At 55.5% G+C, this 20,178-nt stretch overlaps 1 protein-coding gene and 2 non-coding genes across 6 annotated transcripts in view; 1 reads left to right on the forward strand and 2 right to left on the reverse strand.

The window, feature by feature from the left end:
- The window catches only part of DPP9 (dipeptidyl peptidase 9), a 50,530-nt gene extending 32,587 nt beyond the window's left edge, over positions 1 to 17,943 (reverse strand). For 2 of the 4 annotated variants that reach the window (XM_024236455.3, XM_024236456.3), the window contains exons 1-4: positions 17,761 to 17,943; positions 16,598 to 16,650; positions 13,957 to 14,047; positions 7,914 to 8,170 (exon numbers count right to left, since the gene is read on the reverse strand). In XM_024236455.3, coding sequence (XP_024092223.1) covers positions 7,914 to 8,170; positions 13,957 to 14,012 — 313 coding nt within the window. In that variant the 5' untranslated portion in view covers positions 14,013 to 14,047; positions 16,598 to 16,650; positions 17,761 to 17,943. Of the gene's footprint in view, positions 1 to 7,913; positions 8,171 to 13,956; positions 14,048 to 16,294; positions 16,396 to 16,597; positions 16,757 to 17,760 lie in introns of those variants that run through there. The other 2 variants (XM_054539402.2, XM_024236457.3) reach the window with 2 other exon arrangements.
- A 219-nt stretch (positions 17,944 to 18,162) lies between these two features.
- On the forward strand, positions 18,163 to 19,592 carry TRNAG-UCC (transfer RNA glycine (anticodon UCC)). Its single transcript has 3 exons — positions 18,163 to 18,779; positions 19,197 to 19,318; positions 19,436 to 19,592. It is a non-coding gene; the product is annotated as a tRNA-Gly (tRNA).
- On the reverse strand, positions 18,705 to 18,777 carry TRNAV-CAC (transfer RNA valine (anticodon CAC)). Its single transcript has one exon. It is a non-coding gene; the product is annotated as a tRNA-Val (tRNA).
- Positions 19,593 to 20,178: the final 586 nt, after the last annotated feature.

Raw genomic sequence — 20,178 nt, forward strand, 5'->3', positions numbered from 1 at the left:
AAGCTATGGATCCTGGGTTTGCGTAAGTAGGCAGTAGGGCCTTCCACCTGAGATATTTCTGCTGAATCTCATGGCCTGAATTACCGAAGAAACAGCACACAAGAGGCTGGGCACAGTGGCTATTGTTTGTAATCCCAGCATTTTGGGAGGCCGAGGCGAGAGGACTGCCTGAGCCCAGGAGTTTGAGACCAGCCTGGGCAACATAGCAAAGCCCCGTCTCAAAAAAAAAAAAAAGAATAAAATAAAATAAAATAAAAAAGAAAGAAAAATAAATCGCACACAAGAGAACAAGAAGGGCAGTCAGGAACAAACATCCAACTCTCAACAGGTTGGGTTCGGCTCTCCAAGGCCCTTCTTTACCAAGGCTTTTGCAGAGGACAAGAATTTAATATAGGATTAGAGGGAGGGCAAAACCATCAAAAAGGAATGAGGGCCAGGCGACATGGCTCACGCCTGTCATCCCAGCACTTTGGGAGGCCGAAGCAAGCAGATGATTTGAGGTCAGGAGTTCGAGACCAGCCTGGCCAACATGGTGAAACCCCATCTCTACTAAAAACACAAAAATTAGCCGGGCGTGGTGGCACGCGCCTGTAATCCCAGCTACTTGTCAGGCTGAGGCAGGAGAATCACTTGAACCTGGGAGGCAGAGGTTGCAGTGGGCCGAGATTGCGCCACTGTAGTCCAGCCTGGGTAACAGAGCAAGATTTTGTCTCAAAAAAAGGGAATGGAGAAGCGTGCACCTGGTCCAGTATTTCCCAACCTCGCCCCTAATTACATGTGGGCCTGGACCATCCGCCGGGGTGGGGCTGTCCTGAGCACTGCGAGGCTCTGAGCAGCATCCCTGTCCTCCGCCCACTCCATGCCAGGGGCACCACACAGTCGTGACAACCACACATATCCCCAGGCATCTCCCAGTGTCCCTTGCAAGGGCAGAATCACCCTGACCTCAAACCACTGATTTAATCGAAGCTTCTGTAGAAAATGACGGTAGTGAAAGCTGCCAAGTGAGGGTTTTGGGTGGATTACACGAGGTAAGAAACGTAAAGCTCTTGGCACAATGTGTGTGACCCTCTGTGAAATCAGCGTATTTCATCAGTAAGCTGCGGCTTTCCACATAGCGTGTCTCTGGGCTTGGGATGGGTCTTACTGTGGAAGGCGCAATCACGTCCTTAGTGGCAAATAAAATAACTGTGTATTTTCCAAATGGTCATGTCTTAGATTTGCTGGATGACAGTACAATTGTCATTAGAAAAGGGAATGGCAGAAGCAGGATGGTAATCCCTGGGAAGCCTCGGTTTCCCCTCTCCATGCAACACCACTGAAAAACCGGGACAGGGCTCCTCCAAGCATAAAGCTGTCCAGTAGCCCACAAACGTGACATGACTAACGACAAGTCGCAGACAGCCCAGAGCCCTGGCCCCTCCTTGCTCTACTTTCAACCCTGAGTTTCTCCAGGACGAAGCCTCGGATTGGTGCTGTCCTGTCCTCTTTTCAGGACCTCCTCATACTCACTTTTTTTTTTTTTTTGAGACACAGTCTCGCTCTGTCGCCCAGACTAGAGTGCAGTGGCACGATCTTGGCTCACTGCAGCCTCTGCCTCCCAGGTTCAAGCAATTCTCCTGCCTCAGCCTCTCCAGAGTAGCTGGGATTACAGGCGCCTGCCACCACACCCGGCTAATTTTTGTATTTTTAGTAGAGATGGGGGTTTCACCATGTTGGCCAGGCTGGTCTCGAACTCCTGACCTCAGGTGATCCGCCCACCTCGGCCTCCCAAAGTGCTGGGATAACAGGCATGAGCCACCACACCCAGCCCTCGCTTGCTTTTAAGAGGAGAACAGGAAGGCCACAAGCTCGCCGCCTCTGGGATTAGTGCTTAATTAGTAATATCTGTGCCATTTTTATTTCTTGTTACAGGCAGCCGCAGGGTCCTCCAGTTCCTCCTGCTTGCTTTCTGTGTCCTGACTGAAAATCACAGACTGCCCTGACCTCTGTGGCTCAGCCAGCTGCAGGTTTTTCCCTACAGGCTTGAACCAGAGCCTAGAACATTCCCAGGCACTGATAAATACCGAAAGCCAGCCCCGGCCCTGAGCCAAAATCCTTAAACCCTCACATAAACTCCATACCCTGACCCCCTTGCCGATGACACACCTGGCTGTAGAACGCGCCTTTTCTCTGCTGCCCATTGCAAGGACACTGAAGCCCACCCTGCACTGAAGGCCCCCTGGGAAATGCTTTGGACTCATCCCCCTGGCATTTAGGGTTCCTTTCTTTGGAATCCCAACCAGCCCCATCTGGGGATGGTTCAGGGCACTCCCTTGTGGGAACTCTCCTGCTGCTGCTTTTGGGGTGACTGCAGCTGTGGGTTCAGTGGGATGAAACAGAATCTTCTCACTATTCACTACAGCAAAGACGTGGAATCAGCCTAAATCCATCAACGGTAGACTGGATAAAGAAAATGTAGTACATATACACCACGGAGTACTCTGCAGCCATAAAAAAGAATGAGATCATGTCCTTTGCAGGGACATAGATGGAGTAGGAGACCATTATCCTTAGAAAAGTAATGCAGGAACAGAAAACCAAATACCACATGTTCTCACTTTATAAGTGGGAATTAAATGATGAGAACACATGGACACATAGAGCAGAACAGACACTGGGCCTATTGGAGGGTGGAGGGTGGAGGGGGAGCAGCAGACAAAATAACTATCGGGTACTAGCCTGGGTGACGAAATAATTTAAACAACAAACCCCCGTGACACTAGTTTACCCAAAGAACAAACCGGCACATGTGCCCTTGAACCTAAAAGTTTGAGAGAGAGTCTCACACTGTCACCCAGGCTGGAGTGCAATGGCGCAATCTTGGCTCGCTGCAACCTCCACCTCCTGGGTTCATGCAACTCTCCTGCCTCAGCCTCCCGAGTAGCTGGGATTACAGGAGCATACCACCACACCCGGCTAATTTTTTGTAGTTTTAGTAGAGACAGGGGTTTCACTATGTTAGCCAGACTGGTCTTGAAATCCTGACCTCGTCACCTGCCTGCCTCGGCCTCCCAAAGTGCTGGGATTACAGGCGTGAGCCACCGCACCTGGCCAGTTGTTTGGTTTTTTTTTTAAAGAAAGAAACAGCAACTTCTAGTTGTGGCAAGGAACACAGGTTTCCCATGCATGAGGAAGCGTGCTTGTGAAGTACAGTAGTGATAGAAGGATGTACTTAAAGAAAAAGATTAGATTAACAGGATTCCTTTCAAATTGTATTTATGTAAAATGCAAAGTTCAGTGAGATGTGTGTGGGAAGGAGAAAAATCGTGTGGAGACTCAGGGGTGAGCAAAAGAACACAAGTGCTGGAAACACAACTCAATCTCTAGGAGCCCTTGAAGCTGCTGGGACCCTGCCCGTCTGGCCGCCCATGGGATGAGGGTCAAGTAATGTGTGATTTCGTTCGTGTGAAATGTCCAGAGCAAGCCAATCCACAGAGACAGGAAGTGGGTTCATGGTTGCCCGGCGCTGGGGAGTGATGGTTGATGGGGTTGCTTTTTGGGGCGAGGGAATGTTTTAGAAGTAGACAATGGTGATGGCTGCACAACTCTGTGAATGCGTGACTAAAAGCCACTGAGTTTCACACCTTCAAAAGTGAAACTGTGCAATGTGAATTACACCTCAATTTTTAAAAAGGACCCTGGGCCAATGGAAGGGGTGGGAGGGATGGGAGGGCCTGGGCAGCTGGTCCACAGGGACTCTCCGGGAGAGCTGGAGCTTTCCAAACAGGAAGTCAAAGCCACAGACTTGCCAAGGACGCCAGGGCCACCTCCTTCCAGGCTGATTAATCAATGATCACCAAATGGCCCCTGCCAGCACATTCCTCAGGCGAGCTGCTGCTGGCACCATGATGGTGACAACCGGCCTTTGAGGCAAGGGCTAGAGGTGACCGCCAAGAGCTGTGGATTTCTGCTGCCCCATCCCTCCTCGGACCTCCCTCACCAGCTCTGCCCCTGCAAACACACCTGATGCCAACCTGTCACCCACCCACGCCCCGTGACCCAGGCCTGCGCAAACACCATTTCCCGTCACTGCACGCTGTGGCCTCGAGTGGCTGGCCTGGTGGGGGATCGTGATCCACACAGGGCTAGGGCTCTCCCCTGGATCTCAGCCTGGGACGTCGGGAGACTAGAGTTCTTGTTTTCCCTTCCGAGGGAGTTCCAGAACTGTCTGGAACCCTGTGGCCTCCTCCAGCCACAGAAGTCACCGTTTGCAGTGGGAAGAGGCTGATCCACGTGGGGCAGGAGCGGGGTCAGGAGCGTTTCCCAATGCTGTAGTCTGAGGCCTGGAACCTGAGCCGGCCCCAGCCCATCTTCCCAGCAGCAGGAACCGCACGTTCCCCCGCTGCTCCTGCTAGCCTGACGCTGGGGGCTTTATCATGTGGATCTGAAAGAGCCCTTCTGGAGGGGCCCAGTGATTAGCTCCACATGCCCCACAGCAAACCTGGTACCTGCTGAGGACACGGGTCCCCAGAGGGAGCAGAGGGGACAGGTCCCACGCTTTGAGCAGCAGGCCAGGCCTGGCCTTGGAGCCTGGATGCTGGGCTAGTGCTAAGAAGTGTTATTATTACTCAGGGGCTGGAGGGAGGCCTGCCCCGAGAACCTGGATGTGACGTGAGCTCAGTGCTGCCCCTGACAGTGTGAAGTGACAGACTGGAGTCGTTGAAGGGTGAATTTCACCCCGAAAGGGGCAGTCTGGTTTTTGAGCTGCTCTAGGTACATTCTGGGGTTTCTGCCAAGTTCATGTACACCGGGGTGAGCCCTCAGCACCTCCCGTGTACTGTGAGGACCTGCCCGTCCCAGCCCCAGACACACACACGAGCCACAGGCGACCCGACGATCTCATCTATGCGGAGTCAATCTGAATCTCTGTCCCGGAAATTTGGAGAAAGTTCCTCCATTTCTGCTGGTGGCTAGAACCTGAGGCGTGGAATCCCGGGGGCTGTGGAGGGGTTGTGGAGGACAGGTGGGCAGCGAGGTGGGGTGGACCCATGCACAGACGGATGCCTGGCTTCTGGAAGGCTCTGGTTCTCAGGCGCTGCTTCCTGAGGTCCACTGGGCTTTCTGCTCCTGGGTTCCATGAGATGCCCCTCTACCTTTACTCCAGGGGTACTTCACGGCTCAGATGAGCTTGGAGGGTTTCTGTCCCTTTTAGCAGCTCCACGGAGATTTGAATGATGGCCCTGACAGAGAGGTGTCCACATCCTGGGGCTCGGGTGTGGAGGCTACATTACACAGAGAGACAGGCCTATGCAGCTGGGATTAAGTGAAGGCTCTTGAGCTTAGGAGATGATCCTGGATTACCCAAGTGAGCCAGATAGCATCATGAGTCCTTATCAGAGGGAGGCAGGCCAGGCACGGTGGCTTAAGGCCTGTAATCTCAGCACTTTAGGAGGCTGAGGCAGGCGGATCACCTGAGGTCAGGAGTTTGAGACCAGCCTGGCCAACATGGAGAAACCCTGCTTCTACTAAAAATACAAAAATTAGCTGGGTATGGTGGCAGGCACCTGTAACCCCAGCTACTCAGGAGGCTGAGGCAGGAGAATCGCTTGAACCCAGGAGGCAGAAGTTGAGTTGCAGTGAGCCGAGATCGCGCCATTGCACTCCAGCCTGGATGACAGAGCAAGACTCCGTCTCAAAAAAAAAAAAAAAAAAAAGGAGGCAGACAGAAGAGAAGGAGAGGAGGAGGAGGAGGCTGTGTGACCATCAAGCCAGAGGTTCCAACGTTGTGGCCACAAGCCAAGGGATGCCGGCCACCACCAGAAGCTGCAAGAGGCCAGGACTGGTTCTCTTCTGGAGCCTCCAGAGGGAGCGTGGCCCTGATGATACCTTGATCTTGAATTTCTGCCCTCCAGAAGTGTGAATCATTTTCACAATGGCAGCCACAGAAAACTCCTCCAAACACCCTGACCAGGACAGCAACCCCAACGGGAGCAAGTGGCCCGAGACTGTGGATGCCGCAGGATAAAAAAGGTACAGACCACGCACGGCCCATGGCAGCCATGGTCTGTACACTTGCAGTCGTAACAGCCAAGCTCTCTCAGGTAATTGAAACTCAAGCCATTTCAGTCCAATTTCTCCCAGACTAGAGTTGGCCAGCATTCTTAAAGGCCCAGACAGCCCGGGTGCAGTGGCTCACGCCTGAAACCCTAGCATTTTGGGAGGCTGAGGCAGGAGGACTGCTTGAGCCTAGGGGTTCAAGACTAGCCTGGGCAACACAACAAAACCTTATCTCTACCAAAAATACAAAAAATTGTCTGTGCATGGTGGCACGTGCCTATAGTCCCAGCTACCTGGAGGGCTGAGGTTGGGAGGATCACCTGAGCCAGGGATTTCCAGGCTGCAGTGAGCTGTGATCACACCACTGCACTCCAGCCTGGGCAACCGAGTGAGACTTAATCTCTAAAAAAAAAATAAAAAATAAAAGGAAGACAGTAAATGTTTTCAGCCACGTGGCCATATGACCTCTGTTGCGGTGACTCTCCTGCTGTAGCTGGAGAACAACCAAAGATGTCAGGAAAATAACGGGGACCAGGAAAACCTGACTTCTGAAGATGGCTGTCATCTGCCGACCCCTGTTCTGGATGATTTTTCCTTTTAAATTCTTTGTTTGCCAAACTACCATCTGATTCCCACACAAGTCTGTCTGTGGAGAGGGATTGCGCTGATGGCGGGAAGAAGACAGCCACCTGGTGTCCACCTTGGTCACTGTCATTAGCACGTGGTCAGCCTCAGGCAGAGGATGACGGCCGTTCACTGGTTCCAATGCTGGCTGGGGGCTGCAGCACACGCGGGCCTGGGCTCAGGGGCTGAGGGCACCACCTTGAGTCCCACAGATGAGCACAGCGGCCTGGACAAGGATCCCAGCGCCACCCCACCCCTAAGGAACACTTGGCGATGTCTGAGGACATCTGTGGTTGTCACCACTGGGATGTGGCTGCTCCTGGCACGGAGTGGGTGGAGGCCAGGAACACCGCTCAGGACCCTGCAGTGGCCGCACGGCCCCACCCCAGAGAACGATCTGGCCCCAATGTCCACGGTGCCAAGCGGGAGAGACGCTGCCTCTGTTCCCAGCCATGTGTCACGCTGCTTTCAAAGACACAGGCCTGGCTGATCTCTCCAAGGTGTCCTTCCTCCCAGCTCTTAAGGCCTTTGGGTGCAGTGGGCACCATCCGAATATCCGCTGCCCACCCCACGGGAGCCAGGCCCACAGTGGCTGCAGAAGCTGCTGGAGGACATGCAGCCTAACCTGTGCCCTGAAGGCACTTGTGGTGCAGAGGAGCCCAGTCCCATGAGGCACTGCAGACGCTGCAGGAGGAGCTGCGTGCAGGCACACGCCCAGAGGAGGAAGTGTTGATTCAGGGCCTGCAGCAGGGGCTGGAACCTCAGGATCCTGGAACCTCAGGATCCTTCCTGACGTGCCTCCACGGCGAGCTCCGCCTGGAGTTACTCCCGACTCCCTCTGGGAATGGTTCAGTCCAGTCCTGTTTGTCACAAGCCCCACCCAGCCCGGACCAGGTGGCTGGGAAGTGACTCAGGGGGTGTACCCAGCTGACTAGCACTGGAAACAATCTCCGGGCTCAGAGCCACAGGGCCGGCTTGAGCCACAGCATCCTGGCCACATGGAGGAGCGGGGCTGCCCTGTGCATGGCTCCCTGCACGGCTGACCCTCCGGGGGCCTCCCCACCCACCCCGCGGCGGCCCTTCCCTGTAGTCAGAGCCATCTGTGGCTGAGCCTCGAAGGACAGCATGCCCAGGGCCCAGCCATCCGAGCAGATCTTCCGACTCCTGTGGACCTCTGGGAACAGAGAGGACCAGGGAACCGCGGTCCCAGATGCTGTCCCCGCCCAGGCAGCCTGCAGGGCCCAGCTTACCCAGGTAGTAGAGGCGGTGGGAGTGGGGCCCGGACTCATCCGTCTTCTGCACAAACTGGAAGTCGTGGGGCGCCTTGTTGACAATGAGGCCCGAGTACTTGCGGCTGCCGTGGATGATGCTCCGGAGCCCATCCCACGAGTGCTTCTGCACCTGGAAGCGGGCAGCCGGGTCATCTGTGGCGGCTGTGTCGCCTCGGTCAGCCGTTGGGGTCCCAGTGGTGGCCATCCTCTCAGCCCCCTCAGAATTCAGCGAGAAGCTGCGGGGAGGAAGCAAAGACTATGAGAAAGGAGAACTGTTTTACCTACGAGCTGCCCCAATGCTGCCCCTTGCGAGGCACTCAGGTTCTTCCAGACGAGCCCCACCCCTGCTGCTTTCCCCACTCCCTAAACACGTCTTGGGTTGGTCCACCTCTCTCCATGTCACTAATGCTGCTAAGATTCAAGCCACCATCACCTCTCAAATGAATGATTTTTAAAAACGTTCTTCTTTTTGGAGATGGGGGTCTCAACTATGTTCCCCAGGCTGGTGTCAAACTCCTGGCCACAAGCAACCCTCCTGCGTCAGCCTCCCAAGTTGCTGGGATTGCAGGTGTGAGCTACCATGCTTGGCTTTGGCTGAATGACTGAAACCACCCCCCACCAGGATGTTCCACATCCACTGCCAAGACCCCATCACTTAAAACCCTTCCTGGTTTTCCACAGTCCCCGAGATAACAACCAGTCCACACCACCACCTCAAGGCTGCTGTCGACCCCTGCCAAGCCCTTGAATCTCATCCTCCTTATCCCCGTGACCCAGCCAAATGAGCCTTCACTCAGCCCTTCAAACAGGCCAAATTCCTTTCCACCGCAGGGCCTTTGCACATGCTGGCCCTCCTGCTCGGAGTGCATTTTTCCTCCCTTTGCTTAACTTCTTTGATATATATTTACATATATATACTTTTTTTTTTTTTGAGACAGAGTCTTACTCTGTTGCCCAGGCTGGAGTGCAGTGGCGTGATCTCAGATCACTGCAGCCTCTGCCTCTTAGGTTCAAGCAATTCTCCTGCCTCAGCCTCCCAAGTAGCTGAGATTACAGGTGCCTGCCACCATGCCTAACTAATTTTTTTTGTATTTTTAGTAGAGACAGGGTTTCACTATGTTGGTCAGGCCGCTCTCGAACTCCTGACCTCAAGTGATCCACCTCCCTCAGCTTCCCAAAGTGCTGGAATTACAGGCGTGAGCCACTGCACCCAGCCTGCTTGACCAGCTTCTAATCAGATCTCAGCTGAAGTATTTGGCAGGCCCTCAGAAATCTTTCACACCATCCACGCTGAAGCTGGTCTTTCTGCTCATCTTTCACACGCCACCTGGCTGTCCCCCTCCCTCCACCTTCATCACAGCGGTTATTTGGGGGACCCCTGTCTCCCCCACGTCTGTCCCATTCACAGCTGTGCTCCCAGAACCTTACTTAGCTGGTGGCTGGCACATGGTAGGCATTCCACGGAGCACTGTGGAATGACTGTCACTGGGCCCATGGGGAGACACGCTGGGTCTCGGGAGAGGCCCGGGAGTGAAGGAATGAAAATCCATCCTGGTCACCTGTGCTGTTGGCTTGCTGTCCAGCCGGGGAGATGCTTGGCCTTCACTGGAAGTTCCAGAGCCTCGGGATGTGGGAGGTGCAGGTGAAAGGGTGAATGGCACACCCTTCCCCAAAGAATATCCCACTTGCTCTTCCCACTCAGGACACTCTGGGTCCGCAAAGCAGCCACCGCGAGCGGCCGCTGCGGTGTCACAGCTCCCACCACCCCACTCCCGCCCTCGTCACTTAGCACACTCCTTGACCTGACTGGACCGGCCAGGCAAATATTTGTTTTACAGAAATCTAAACATGGCCGCAGTGACCCAGTTCTGCGAGAGCCAGTGGTCTGGAAAGGGTGGCACCGGGGCTGGTCTCGATTCCCTTTGTGGGCTCCGAGTGACTGCCGACCTTGCCAGAAGCCCTGTCCTCCAGGACCAACAGCTTGGCTTGGGGAAGTCGCTGCTTGCTTGGAGGAAGTGGGAAAACCCGCAGGAGTGGACAGCAGGGACTGGGTGTGAGAGAAGTAAAGGGCAGAGATGAATGGGCCGCCTTGACTCTGCAGTGTGCCAGTTCCCGGAAGACTCTGCCTCTTGCCAAGAGGAGCCCCCACAGGGTGACCACTGCAAGAGAAAGGGCCCCAGCCCGCTTTGAGAGGGAAGGGGAGAAAGAGCTGCAAGGATGTCAATGAGCGCCTTTGAAAGATCAGGACTTGGCCGGGCGCGGTGGCTCACGCCTGTAATCCCAGCACTTTGGGAGGCCAAGGCGGGAGGATCATGAGGTCAGCAGATTGAGACCATCCTGGCTAACACGGTGAAACCCTGTCTCTACTGAAAATACAAAAAATTAGCCAGGCGTGGTGGCGGGCACCTGTAGTCCCAGCTACTCGGGAGGCTGAGGCGGGAGAATGGCGTGAACCCGGGAGGCGGAGGCGGGAGAATGGCGTGAACCCGGGAGGCGGAGGCGGGAGAATGGTGCTGCACTCCAGCCCGGGCGACAGAGCGAGACTCTGTCTGAGGGAAAAAAAAAAAGAAAGATCACGACCTGCAATTGTCACCTCATTTGGGCCTTACTTGGGCTTGTGACAGCCCATTCTACAGGTGGGGAAACTGAGGCTGGGAGTTCATTGGAGCTCGCTCCCAATCAGAGCTGAGTGAATCAGCAAAAGGGGTTCAGAGGCGGCAGCCCGGCCCCCGGCCTCCCACTGAGATGCTGTGTGACAAGCCCAGCAATTACAGCAGGAAAAGCCACAGAGTGCAGCCCAGAGAGCTGCCCGTGCCATGCTCTGCGAGACACCCGCGTCCTATGGGAGCCCAGAGAGCTTCCCGTGCTCTGTGAGACACCCACGTCCTGTGGGAACCCAGAGAGCTGCCCGTGCCATGCTCTGCGAGACACCCGCGTCCTATGGGAGCCCAGAGAGCTGCCCGTGCTCTGCGAGACACCCGCGTCCTGTGGGAACCCAGAGAGCTGCCCGTGCTGTGCTCTGCGAGACACCCATGTCCTGTGGGAACCCAGAGAGCTGCCCGTGCTCTGTGAGACACCCATGTGGGAACCCAGAGAGACACCCATGTGGGAAGGTCCCGTAAGCCAAGGAGAGTAGAAGCCACCTCAGCATGGGACATACGAAAGGCTCATGGGGCAGAAGACCCCTTGGGAAGGTGGCTTCTGAGTATCACGGCTGTGGGCTGATTTCCGGAGGTCCCTCTCCAACTCGACCCCAAAGAAATGACAGGGGAAAATGCTTCCCTTGTTTCATCCTACTCCATCCAGGCAGGGCCAGCGTGTTCTGCTCTCCAGCCAGAAGGAGCACAGTTTGTTAGTTCAGCTCCTCCTGAGAGAAATAAAGACACGAACCAAAGGACATCAGCACTTACAGGGCTCTCAGGTCACACACACAGGATGGCCGCGCCCACTGCAGAGCTGCAGGTCCCCTCCAGGGCAGTAGGGAGCCACAAGCAGCGTTAGGCAGGAGCTGGGACCAGGACCGCCTGAGCACTCAAGAACCCACACTGCCCTGAGCACTGCTGGCAGCAAGCCCAGAAAACTGAGCCCGGGGAGCTCTTCTGAGCGGCCTAAGCACCCCTCTAAGCTGTGCTGCCCCAATTCAAGCCTGGCTCACGGCAGCAAAGAAAAAATGTGACCTTCGGAGCTCCCAAAGGGGCCACCCATAAGCTGAGAGCCTGCCCGGAAGCACTTATAGACCCGCGTGGCTTGTTTCCATTGCAAAGAACAATAAAAATTATCTTGCCTCTGATCACCACAGATAGCCCAAGAAGCAAAAATTCGATCCCGGAGATGAGAAATGAAATGAAACATCGTGAGAAACTTCCAGGAATCTTCTGGATGTGGCTAGACTCTTTAGCTTGAGCTTCCAGACAGGCCAAGGCTTGGTGCTGGAGCCTGGCCCTCCGCTCACCTCTTTTCTACCCGGAGGCACAGCCTGGATTGCAGAGAGGCTGGCGAAAGAGTGAGGGAGCGAGGGCCAGCCTGTGATGGGCTTTCTCCACCTAGCACCACCCTATGCTGCGGCTCAGGGGAGTCAAGAGTTTACACAGCTGCAGAGATGAAAGCGGATTCCAGGCCACGAACTCAAGTCTACCTACTCCTTCCTTCGGCCAATCAGCTGGGTGCCTCTGCGGCCTGTGACACCACCAGCAAACAGCTCCAGATCTCCTAGCACGGTCTCTGTCACAGCTGGGTGGCAGATCTGTGATCTACTTTTTAAATTTTTCATTTTTTTTTAAGAGATGGGGTCTTGCTATATTGCCCAGGCTGGTCTCAAACTCCTGGGCTCCAGCGATCCTGCCACCTCAGTCTAGCAAATAGCTGGGATGAGAGGGGTGCAAGCCACCGTGCCCAGCTCCAAAGCTCTGTGATCTCTGTGTCTGAGCTGGTGCTTTGGTGGCGAGCGGGGGCGGGGGAGTAGTCGGAGATGGGGGAAGTATTTGGACGTCTAGAAGGAACTGTAGATTCAGTGCTGACTGCGGTTCTGAGTTCAGGCTGACCACAAGGTGATAAGGCAGAAAGAAAGGCGGGAGCCCCTGGCTGGCGTGGGGCAAGGGGCGTATGGGGGTGGTGAGGACAGGGTCCTACCCATGCGCTGGATGGGGAAATGCCTCAAGGTGGACTTTGGGCAGCTGGCCTGGGCCAGGCAAGTGCCCCTGCAAGTGGGGGCTGCCAGGGAAACAGCACGCCACCCTCTGTCCTACCCAAACTGTCCCCAGCACCGCCTGGGCCTTTAGCTTTGATGAGCAACCTTTACAGAGTCACCCAGCAGCCTGCGCCCAGGTGAGACATGAAGTGTGTGCAGATAAGGGGAGGGACACAGATCCCCTTCAGTAACTGACCCCTAAGGCATGTGCCCACCAGACGCTGGGACCACCCGGTTTTAGAGCCCACGGCTGGGCCAATCATAGCCCTTCACACCGTCCCCATCTTCCCCGGTCCATTCTTCAATTCCCTTCCTGACTGAGCGTGCTCCATTAAAGCAAACAAGCCTACGAGTATTAGAAAATCAAATACTGAGATAGGTTCGCAGGATCGAGGAATTCCTACCGCCTTTTCATCTCGTGCCAGGCCCTGAGACGTGGAGTATACTGACTGCCCCGGGGGGTGCGTGTCTAACCACATTCCATCCACACCTGACTTTGGGGGACTTCTTCAGTTCTGGGATCCTCCTCATTTTCAGGACCAAAATAATGGGCTCAGGCTGGGCGCGGTGGCTCACACCTGTAATCCCAGCACTTTGGGAGGCCGAGGCGGGCAGATCACGAGATCAGGTGATCGAGACCATCTTGGCTAATGCGGTGAAACCCCATCTCTACTAAAAATACAAAAATTAGCCAGGTGTGGTGGCACGCATCTGTAGTCCCAGCTACTTGGGAGGCTGAGGCAGAAGAATGGCTTGAACCCGGGAGGTGGAGGTTGCAGTGAGCCAAGATCACGCCACTGCACTCCAGCCTGGGTGACAGAATGAGACTCCGTCTTAAATAAATAAATAAATAAAAATGGACTCAGTGAGGTTGAATGGCCTGTCCAACGTCACCCAGAGAGGAAGGGGAGTGGAATCCCAGCCTCTTGGAGCCCAAAACCCACATCCTTACAGTGAGATCAGCGGTTCTCACCCAGGAATGATTCTGCCCCCAGCAAACACTTGGCAATGTCTGGAGACATCTGCGGTTGTCTCAACTGAGGGGAGCTCCTGGCATGAAGTGGGTGGAGGCCAGGGACGCTGCTCACCACCCCGAAGTGCCCGGGATGGCCCCACCCCAGAGAACATTCCAGCCCCAACGTCCACAGTGCTGAGGGGGAGACCCCGCACTACGCCACACTGCCTCCTCACTTGAAATAACCAGAACAGCCTTGGGGACGTGCTGGGGAAGCCAGGGGAGAGGGAAAGAAGGAGTCTTCCAGATCTTAGACTGTTGGGGAATTCCAGAAGCTGGGCCACATCCCCATGGATCAGGGCCTCCAAGGCCAGCCTCACCTTCTCCAACTTCCGGTGTTCTCCTTGTCCAGGCGCAGTTTCTTAACCTTCCGCATTAACCGCTCAGCTGACCTCAGGAGGGCAGGGGTGCCTGCAGGCAAGTGGGAGGAGAGACCAAAGGGCTGCAACCCCAGCAGGTGGGGAGTGGGCGCTCCTGCCCCCTTCGCCCCCTCCTCATTTCTCCAGGCAGCCCTCCAAGCCGGGAAGCACCCTGAAGCCAAGGGCATTCTGAAGAGATGATACTTCAGGCCCTGCCCTGAAATGCAGGAGATTCTGGGCATTTGCCAGAGACCGGCATCTTTCTCAACAGGAGGTTCCTTTCAAGGTGTGAAGTCCCTGGGAGTTTCAAGTGACTCCAGGGCCACCAGAGCACCTGCTGGAAACAGAAGAATCCCAAATTCCTCACTGTGGCCGTTCCCTGATGGCCCTGGTGACCTTGCCTACTCGCTTCGCCCTTGACCATGACCTTCGGCCACACTTGCCTCCTTCTTGTCCCTCAACACACCTGCTCGCTCCTAGCACACAGCTTCTGCACAACGCGCCCCCTGGCCTGAGATGCCAGTTCCCTGCTTTTGATATGACTTGCTCCTTCTTGCCCTGCGGCTCCTGATACCACCTCTTCAGAGGTCTTTCCTGAGCGCCCCATCTGAAGATGCTACCTGACTACCCCCATCACCACATCCAGATGCTGATACAATGGCCTGGACCATCATTCCAGTGGTCCCCTTCCCCAGGGAGAGTGGTTCTCAACTGGGGTGATTTGGCCCCTCAGGGGACAGTGGACAATGTCTGGAGACATTTGTGGCTGTCACAACTCGGGGGTGACCCTGGCATGGAGGGGGTGGAGCCCAGAGATGCTGCTTAGCACCCCACAGTGCCCAGGATGACCCACCCCAGAGAAGGATCCCACCTCAAATGTCAGCAATGCCAAGCCGGAGACCCCTGCATCCATTACTTGGGGAGAAACTTGAGTTCAACGCCTACGCTCATATTGATACTGGAATAAACTTCCCATGGAACAAGCATTCTAAACGAGGGGGACCCCCAGCTCCTGGGATTCACCTCCTTTCTCCCTCCCCACTCAGGATGAGGATTTCAGTGTGTGCAGCCTCCTGGGACCTTAGTAGGGCAGAGGATCATGGGACGCAGTCTCCTGGGGATCCATGGAATCCCCTAACCCAGGGGGTCTCTCATCTGGGGATAACTGGCCCCCCCCAGGGGACATTTTTGGTTATGATAACTGGGACGGTGAGGGGAGGCATGTGGCCGGTGGAGGCCAGCGATGCTGCTCAACCCCCTGCAGTGGACAGGACAGCCCCCCTCCAACTCCTCTGCCAAGAATGACCCAATCCTAAATATCAGTGGCAAGGCTGAGAAACCCTGCTGTGGGTAAGGGGGCACTCCCCACAGGAATGTCAGTTCCACAGGGCAGGCCACATCTATCCTGGTCCCAACAGATTGCCTGAGCTCAGACCATGCCTGGTCCTCAATAAACATTTCAGGTTGAATGAACGAGCTACTGTCCTTTCTTGGATGCTGTCTAAAGTCAAAGGGGCCCCTTGTTTGGTTGGTGCCCAACTACCTTCTCAGACAAGCCAGGTCCCATGATGCGCAGTTGCCCAAAGGCTTAAAGAAGAGAGGGCCAGCTGGGTACAGTGGCTCACGCCTTTAATCCCAGCACTTTGGGGGGCTGAGGTGGGCAGATCACCTGAGATCAGGAGTTCGAGACCAGCCTGGCCTACATGGTGAAACCCCATCTCTACTAAAAATACAAAAATTAGCCGGCTGTGGTGGTGCAAGCCCGTAATCCCAGCTACTCAGAAGGCTGAGACAGAAGAATTGCTTGAACTCAGAAGGCGGAGGTTGCAGTGAACTAAGATCGTGCCACTGCACTCCAGCGGTGACAGAGCAAGGTTCTGTCTCAAAAACAAAAGAAGAAAGGGAAGCACATGGGGACAGGACTGAGATTGTAAGGGAAGAGGTTAAGCATAAAGTCACCACGAAAAATCACTGGCTACACTCTCAGTCCAGTGGTGAAAAGCGTGGGCTCTGGTCTCAGAGAGAAAGGTTCAAATCCTAACTCTGCCACTTCTGGGGAAGTCGCTGAACCTCTCTGAGCTTCCACTTCCCCAGCGAGAACATGGTACAACGGTATCTATACCTGGGGCCACCGAGGGAATTAAATGAGACTGCACACATACAGCTTTTAACAGTGTCTGATGTAGCACAAACTAAATGACAGCTAGCATTGTCAACTAAACAAGCTACTCAAAACCACAGGAAGGGGGAGACTCAAACTAAAGTCCTTTCAGAGCCAGAATCCACACCATTTACTGACCAGGTCAGGCAGTGTAGGCGGATACAGGCACCCCTCCACCAAATCCTGCTGAAATCAGCACTCTCCCCTTCCTCTCCTCAAAGCCTTCAAAAAGCTCCTTCCAGGGGCAGCTAGAGGGGGACAGGGGTGGAAAGAAAAGCCTCCAGCAGGCGCACAAAAAACTGCAGCCACTGCCCTGCGGAGGACAACCACCCAGAGCCATAGAAAACCATTTCCTGCCAATCTCTATATTCTAGAGCAGGCAAAGGAATCCATCAGCCCACACCCCAGCCTTCCTGGCTGCCAAACCCCAGCACAACTGACCTTCTAAAGGGTCCAGAGAGCTTCCATTCCAGCTGCAGGCGTGGGACACAGACCTTTATAGGATAAACATGTCATGAACGTGGCAGGTTAATGGAAGCACCGGACAGCCCTATTCAGCCTCCCCCACTCAGGAGCTGCAGACTGTCAGGCCCGATTCTACCTGGCTACATTCTAGCTCTGCCTGGAAGCCTTGCAGCACTGTCTGCACGCCCTGGACAGAATCTGGGAGAGAAGCCATCCCACGGGCCCCGATTCCCCTGGGACCCAGCGGAGGAACGCAGGGATTGGTGCCTACGGTCCACACCTCCTGGGCTTTAGTCCCAGCTCCTCGAAAGCAGGTTGGTTCTTGCCGGGGAGGCAAGTGACTTCCTCCTGGGGCCCCTGGGGAAGACCAGGGTGTGGGGGCCAAGGGAATAGACCACTTTTGAAGGCGCAGAGCAGCGTGGACAGGGAAGTGTCAGGGCTGGCCTAAGGCTGTGTGGGAAGAAGGTGGGCGGTTGGACAGGCCTGAGAAGGGAGGCTGAGAGAAGGGGGCTGGACCCTTGGAAGACAGCTATGCTAACCACTACACCACCAACGCCTCGGCAGGAAAAAGAGTCTCTGGATACCCTTAATAGAAGGATCAAATGGGGTTGAGGATCAGGACTGGGTCGGGGAAGACCAAGCCTTGGGGCGAAGGTTGGGGGAAGTGGTAAAGGGGTGAGGACAGGATGCAGATCGAGGGAGGTGGCCTCTGTGCACATACAGTATTTGCATGGGGAGAGGGAGAAGATCGGGACCTCCAGAGCCTGCACGAAAGGGGAGAGGATGTCAAGGTCTGCAGCAGCGAGGGCGTTCTTGGGTGCGGCCACCTCCGGAAGGGGTCAGAGCCTGGTGGCCTGGGCAGCAACGGGATGGGTGGGGAAGCCCGTCAGGGAAGGGGAGAAACTGGGAGGTGGCCTGGCCAGCGCAGGAATCGGGGAGGGAAAGAAGGTGGAGGAGGGCCTGGGGCGGAGGGGAAACGAGGCAGGGGGCCGGAGAGACCCACAGACGGGTGCATGGAGGCGCCAGGGTGCGGGGAGGCCAGGCGATGGCGCGGGCAGGGTCAGGGCCGAGGCGGGGCCGGTCAATGGCGGGTTCAGGGTCGCGGCCGGGGCGGGACGAGGCGCGCGGGCGCTGCTCACCGGGACGTGGGGCGGCGGCCGGGCTGGGCAGGTCGTCCCGGGGCCAGCGGCGCCTCACGGTCGCGGCTCCATGCCCGGGACTGCGGCCCCGGAAGTGGCGGGCGCGGGGGACTACAGCGGCGGCGGACACAGGGGACCCGCCGGCTCAGGCACCTTTGACCCGGAAGTTGCGCGCACAGGCGGCTGCCTGGGATTGGACACCACCAGGCGCGTACCAAGGCGTCCCCGGCGCCTGGGGGAGAGCCCGAGGCGCGGCGCGGCGGCCTAAGGTGCGTAACGCCCCAATGAACGACATCTTCCGGTGGGTTAGGGAGAGACACCCCCATGTGACTTGGTATCGTTCAGTCAAACCCATGATCCCCCACTATTAAGGATATCCGGAGAGTACGCTTTTCATGAGAGGCGTTGGTGGTATAGTGGTTAGCATAGCTGCCTTCCAAGCAGTTGACCCGGGTTCGATTCCCGGCCAACGCATACGGTTTTACATTTTACGAGTTTGAAATTTTCATCTTAATTTTGAGACGGAGTCTCGCTCGGTCGCCCAGGCTGGAGTGCAGTGGCGCTATCTCAGATCACTGCAATCACCACCTCCCAGGTTCAAGCGATTCTCCTGCCTCAGCCTCCCAAGCATCTGTGATTACAAGCGCACGCCACCACGCCCAGCAAATTTTTGTATTTTTAGTAGAGATGGGGTGGGGCGGGGGGGCGGTTCACCATTTTGGCCAGGCTGGTCTCGAACTCTGACTTTCGGTGATCCGCCCTCTTCGGCCTCCCAAAGTGCTGGGATTACAGGCGTGAGCCATCGCGCACGGAAAATTTTTTAAAATTCCATAAAAATGTCTAAAAGGAAGGAGGAAGGCAGAAGAGAAAAAACGGGACGAGAATCGCTCTTTTGGTGAATTTCAAATAGCATATTACTCTCCGGTTAGGAAAAACAGCAGATTTGTTTCCGCCCGGGATCGAACCGGGGACCTTTCGCGTGTGAGACGAACGTGATAACCGCTACACTACGGAAACCGGTAAGTGTCATCTTTCTTTAAACTCTTATATAGAGATAATGTTGCAGAGATAGTTACGTTGTCGCACCAAACACTGGCTACAGTCAGCTAAGGCAATATCCGCTCTTCCTAAATATCTGCTATTCTACTAGATACAGTAGAGACCAAAAGAAGGAAAACAAGGAAGACAAAAATCCAATAAACACCATTTCCAACACACCCATCCACCCACACACACGTTTATCACTTTATCATAAATCCACCTTCCATTGAAACAATGCAAGTCAAATGGCCCACAAACCCATCCGGGGTGAAATGAAACTTTTCATCTCATAGATAAAATCTATACTTGATATAACATTAGTTTCTGCAGATATTCACCATTTTGCTTTAGATCAAACTACCTTTGCGTGTGTGTTTTGTTTTTTGTTTTTTTAGAGAGAGTCTCGTTCTGTCGCCTAGGCTGGAGTGCAGTGGTACGATCATCCCTCCCTGCAGCCTCCACCTCCTGGGTTCAAGCGATCCTCCCACCTCAGCCTCCTGGGTAGCTTGGACCACAGGTATGGACCACCACGCCTGGCTACATTTTTAAAAATGCGTTTGGTAGAGACGGTGCCTTATAGCTGGGACTACAGGCGTGTGCAACCACTCCCAGCTAACTTTTGTATTTTTTGTAGAGACTAGAGGGCCTACACTATGTTGCCCAGGCTGCTTTCCAACTCCTGACCTCAACGTGATTCGCCCGCCTGCAGCCTCCCAAAGTGCTGGGATTACAGGCATGAGCCACCGCGCCCGACCCCAACTACACTGTAAAAGAGCTTTCTGAAAAGAAAAACTGTGTGTGTATGTGTTTACACGCTAAATGCAGGAAATTTAGGAGGAAAAACAGAAGATAATTAAAATGTAATTAAAATGGCTTTTCATCTCACCACCCAGAGCGTGTTACACGTTAAAGCAATCTGTTTTCCCTCCCTCCCTTCCCTCCCCTCCCCCTCCCCCCCTCCCCCCTCCCTCCCCTCCCTCCCCTCCCTCCCCTCCCTCCGCTCCCTCCGGGTTACACGTTAAAGCAATCTCTTTTCCCTCCCTCCCTTCCTTCCCTCCCCTCCCTTCCCTCCCTCCCCTCCCTCCCTTCCCCCTTCCCTCCCCTCCCTCCCTCCCTTCTCCCCTTCCCTCCCCTCCCTCCCTCCCTTCCCCCCTTCCCTCCCTCCCTTCCCCCCTTCCCTCCCCTCCCTCCCTCCCTTCCCCCCTTCCCTCCCCTCCCTCCCTCCCTTCCCCCCTTCCCTCCCCTCCCTCCCTCCCTTCCCCCCTTCCCTCCCCTCCCTCCCTCCCTTCCCCCCTTCCCTCCCCTCCCTCCCTCCCTTCCCCCCTTCCCTCCCCTCCCTCCCTTCCTTCCCCCCTTCCCTCCCCTCCCTCCCTCCCT

Source organism: Pongo abelii, chromosome 20, assembly GCF_028885655.2.
Source record: "Pongo abelii isolate AG06213 chromosome 20, NHGRI_mPonAbe1-v2.0_pri, whole genome shotgun sequence".
Classification (NCBI taxonomy): domain Eukaryota; kingdom Metazoa; phylum Chordata; class Mammalia; order Primates; family Hominidae; genus Pongo; species Pongo abelii.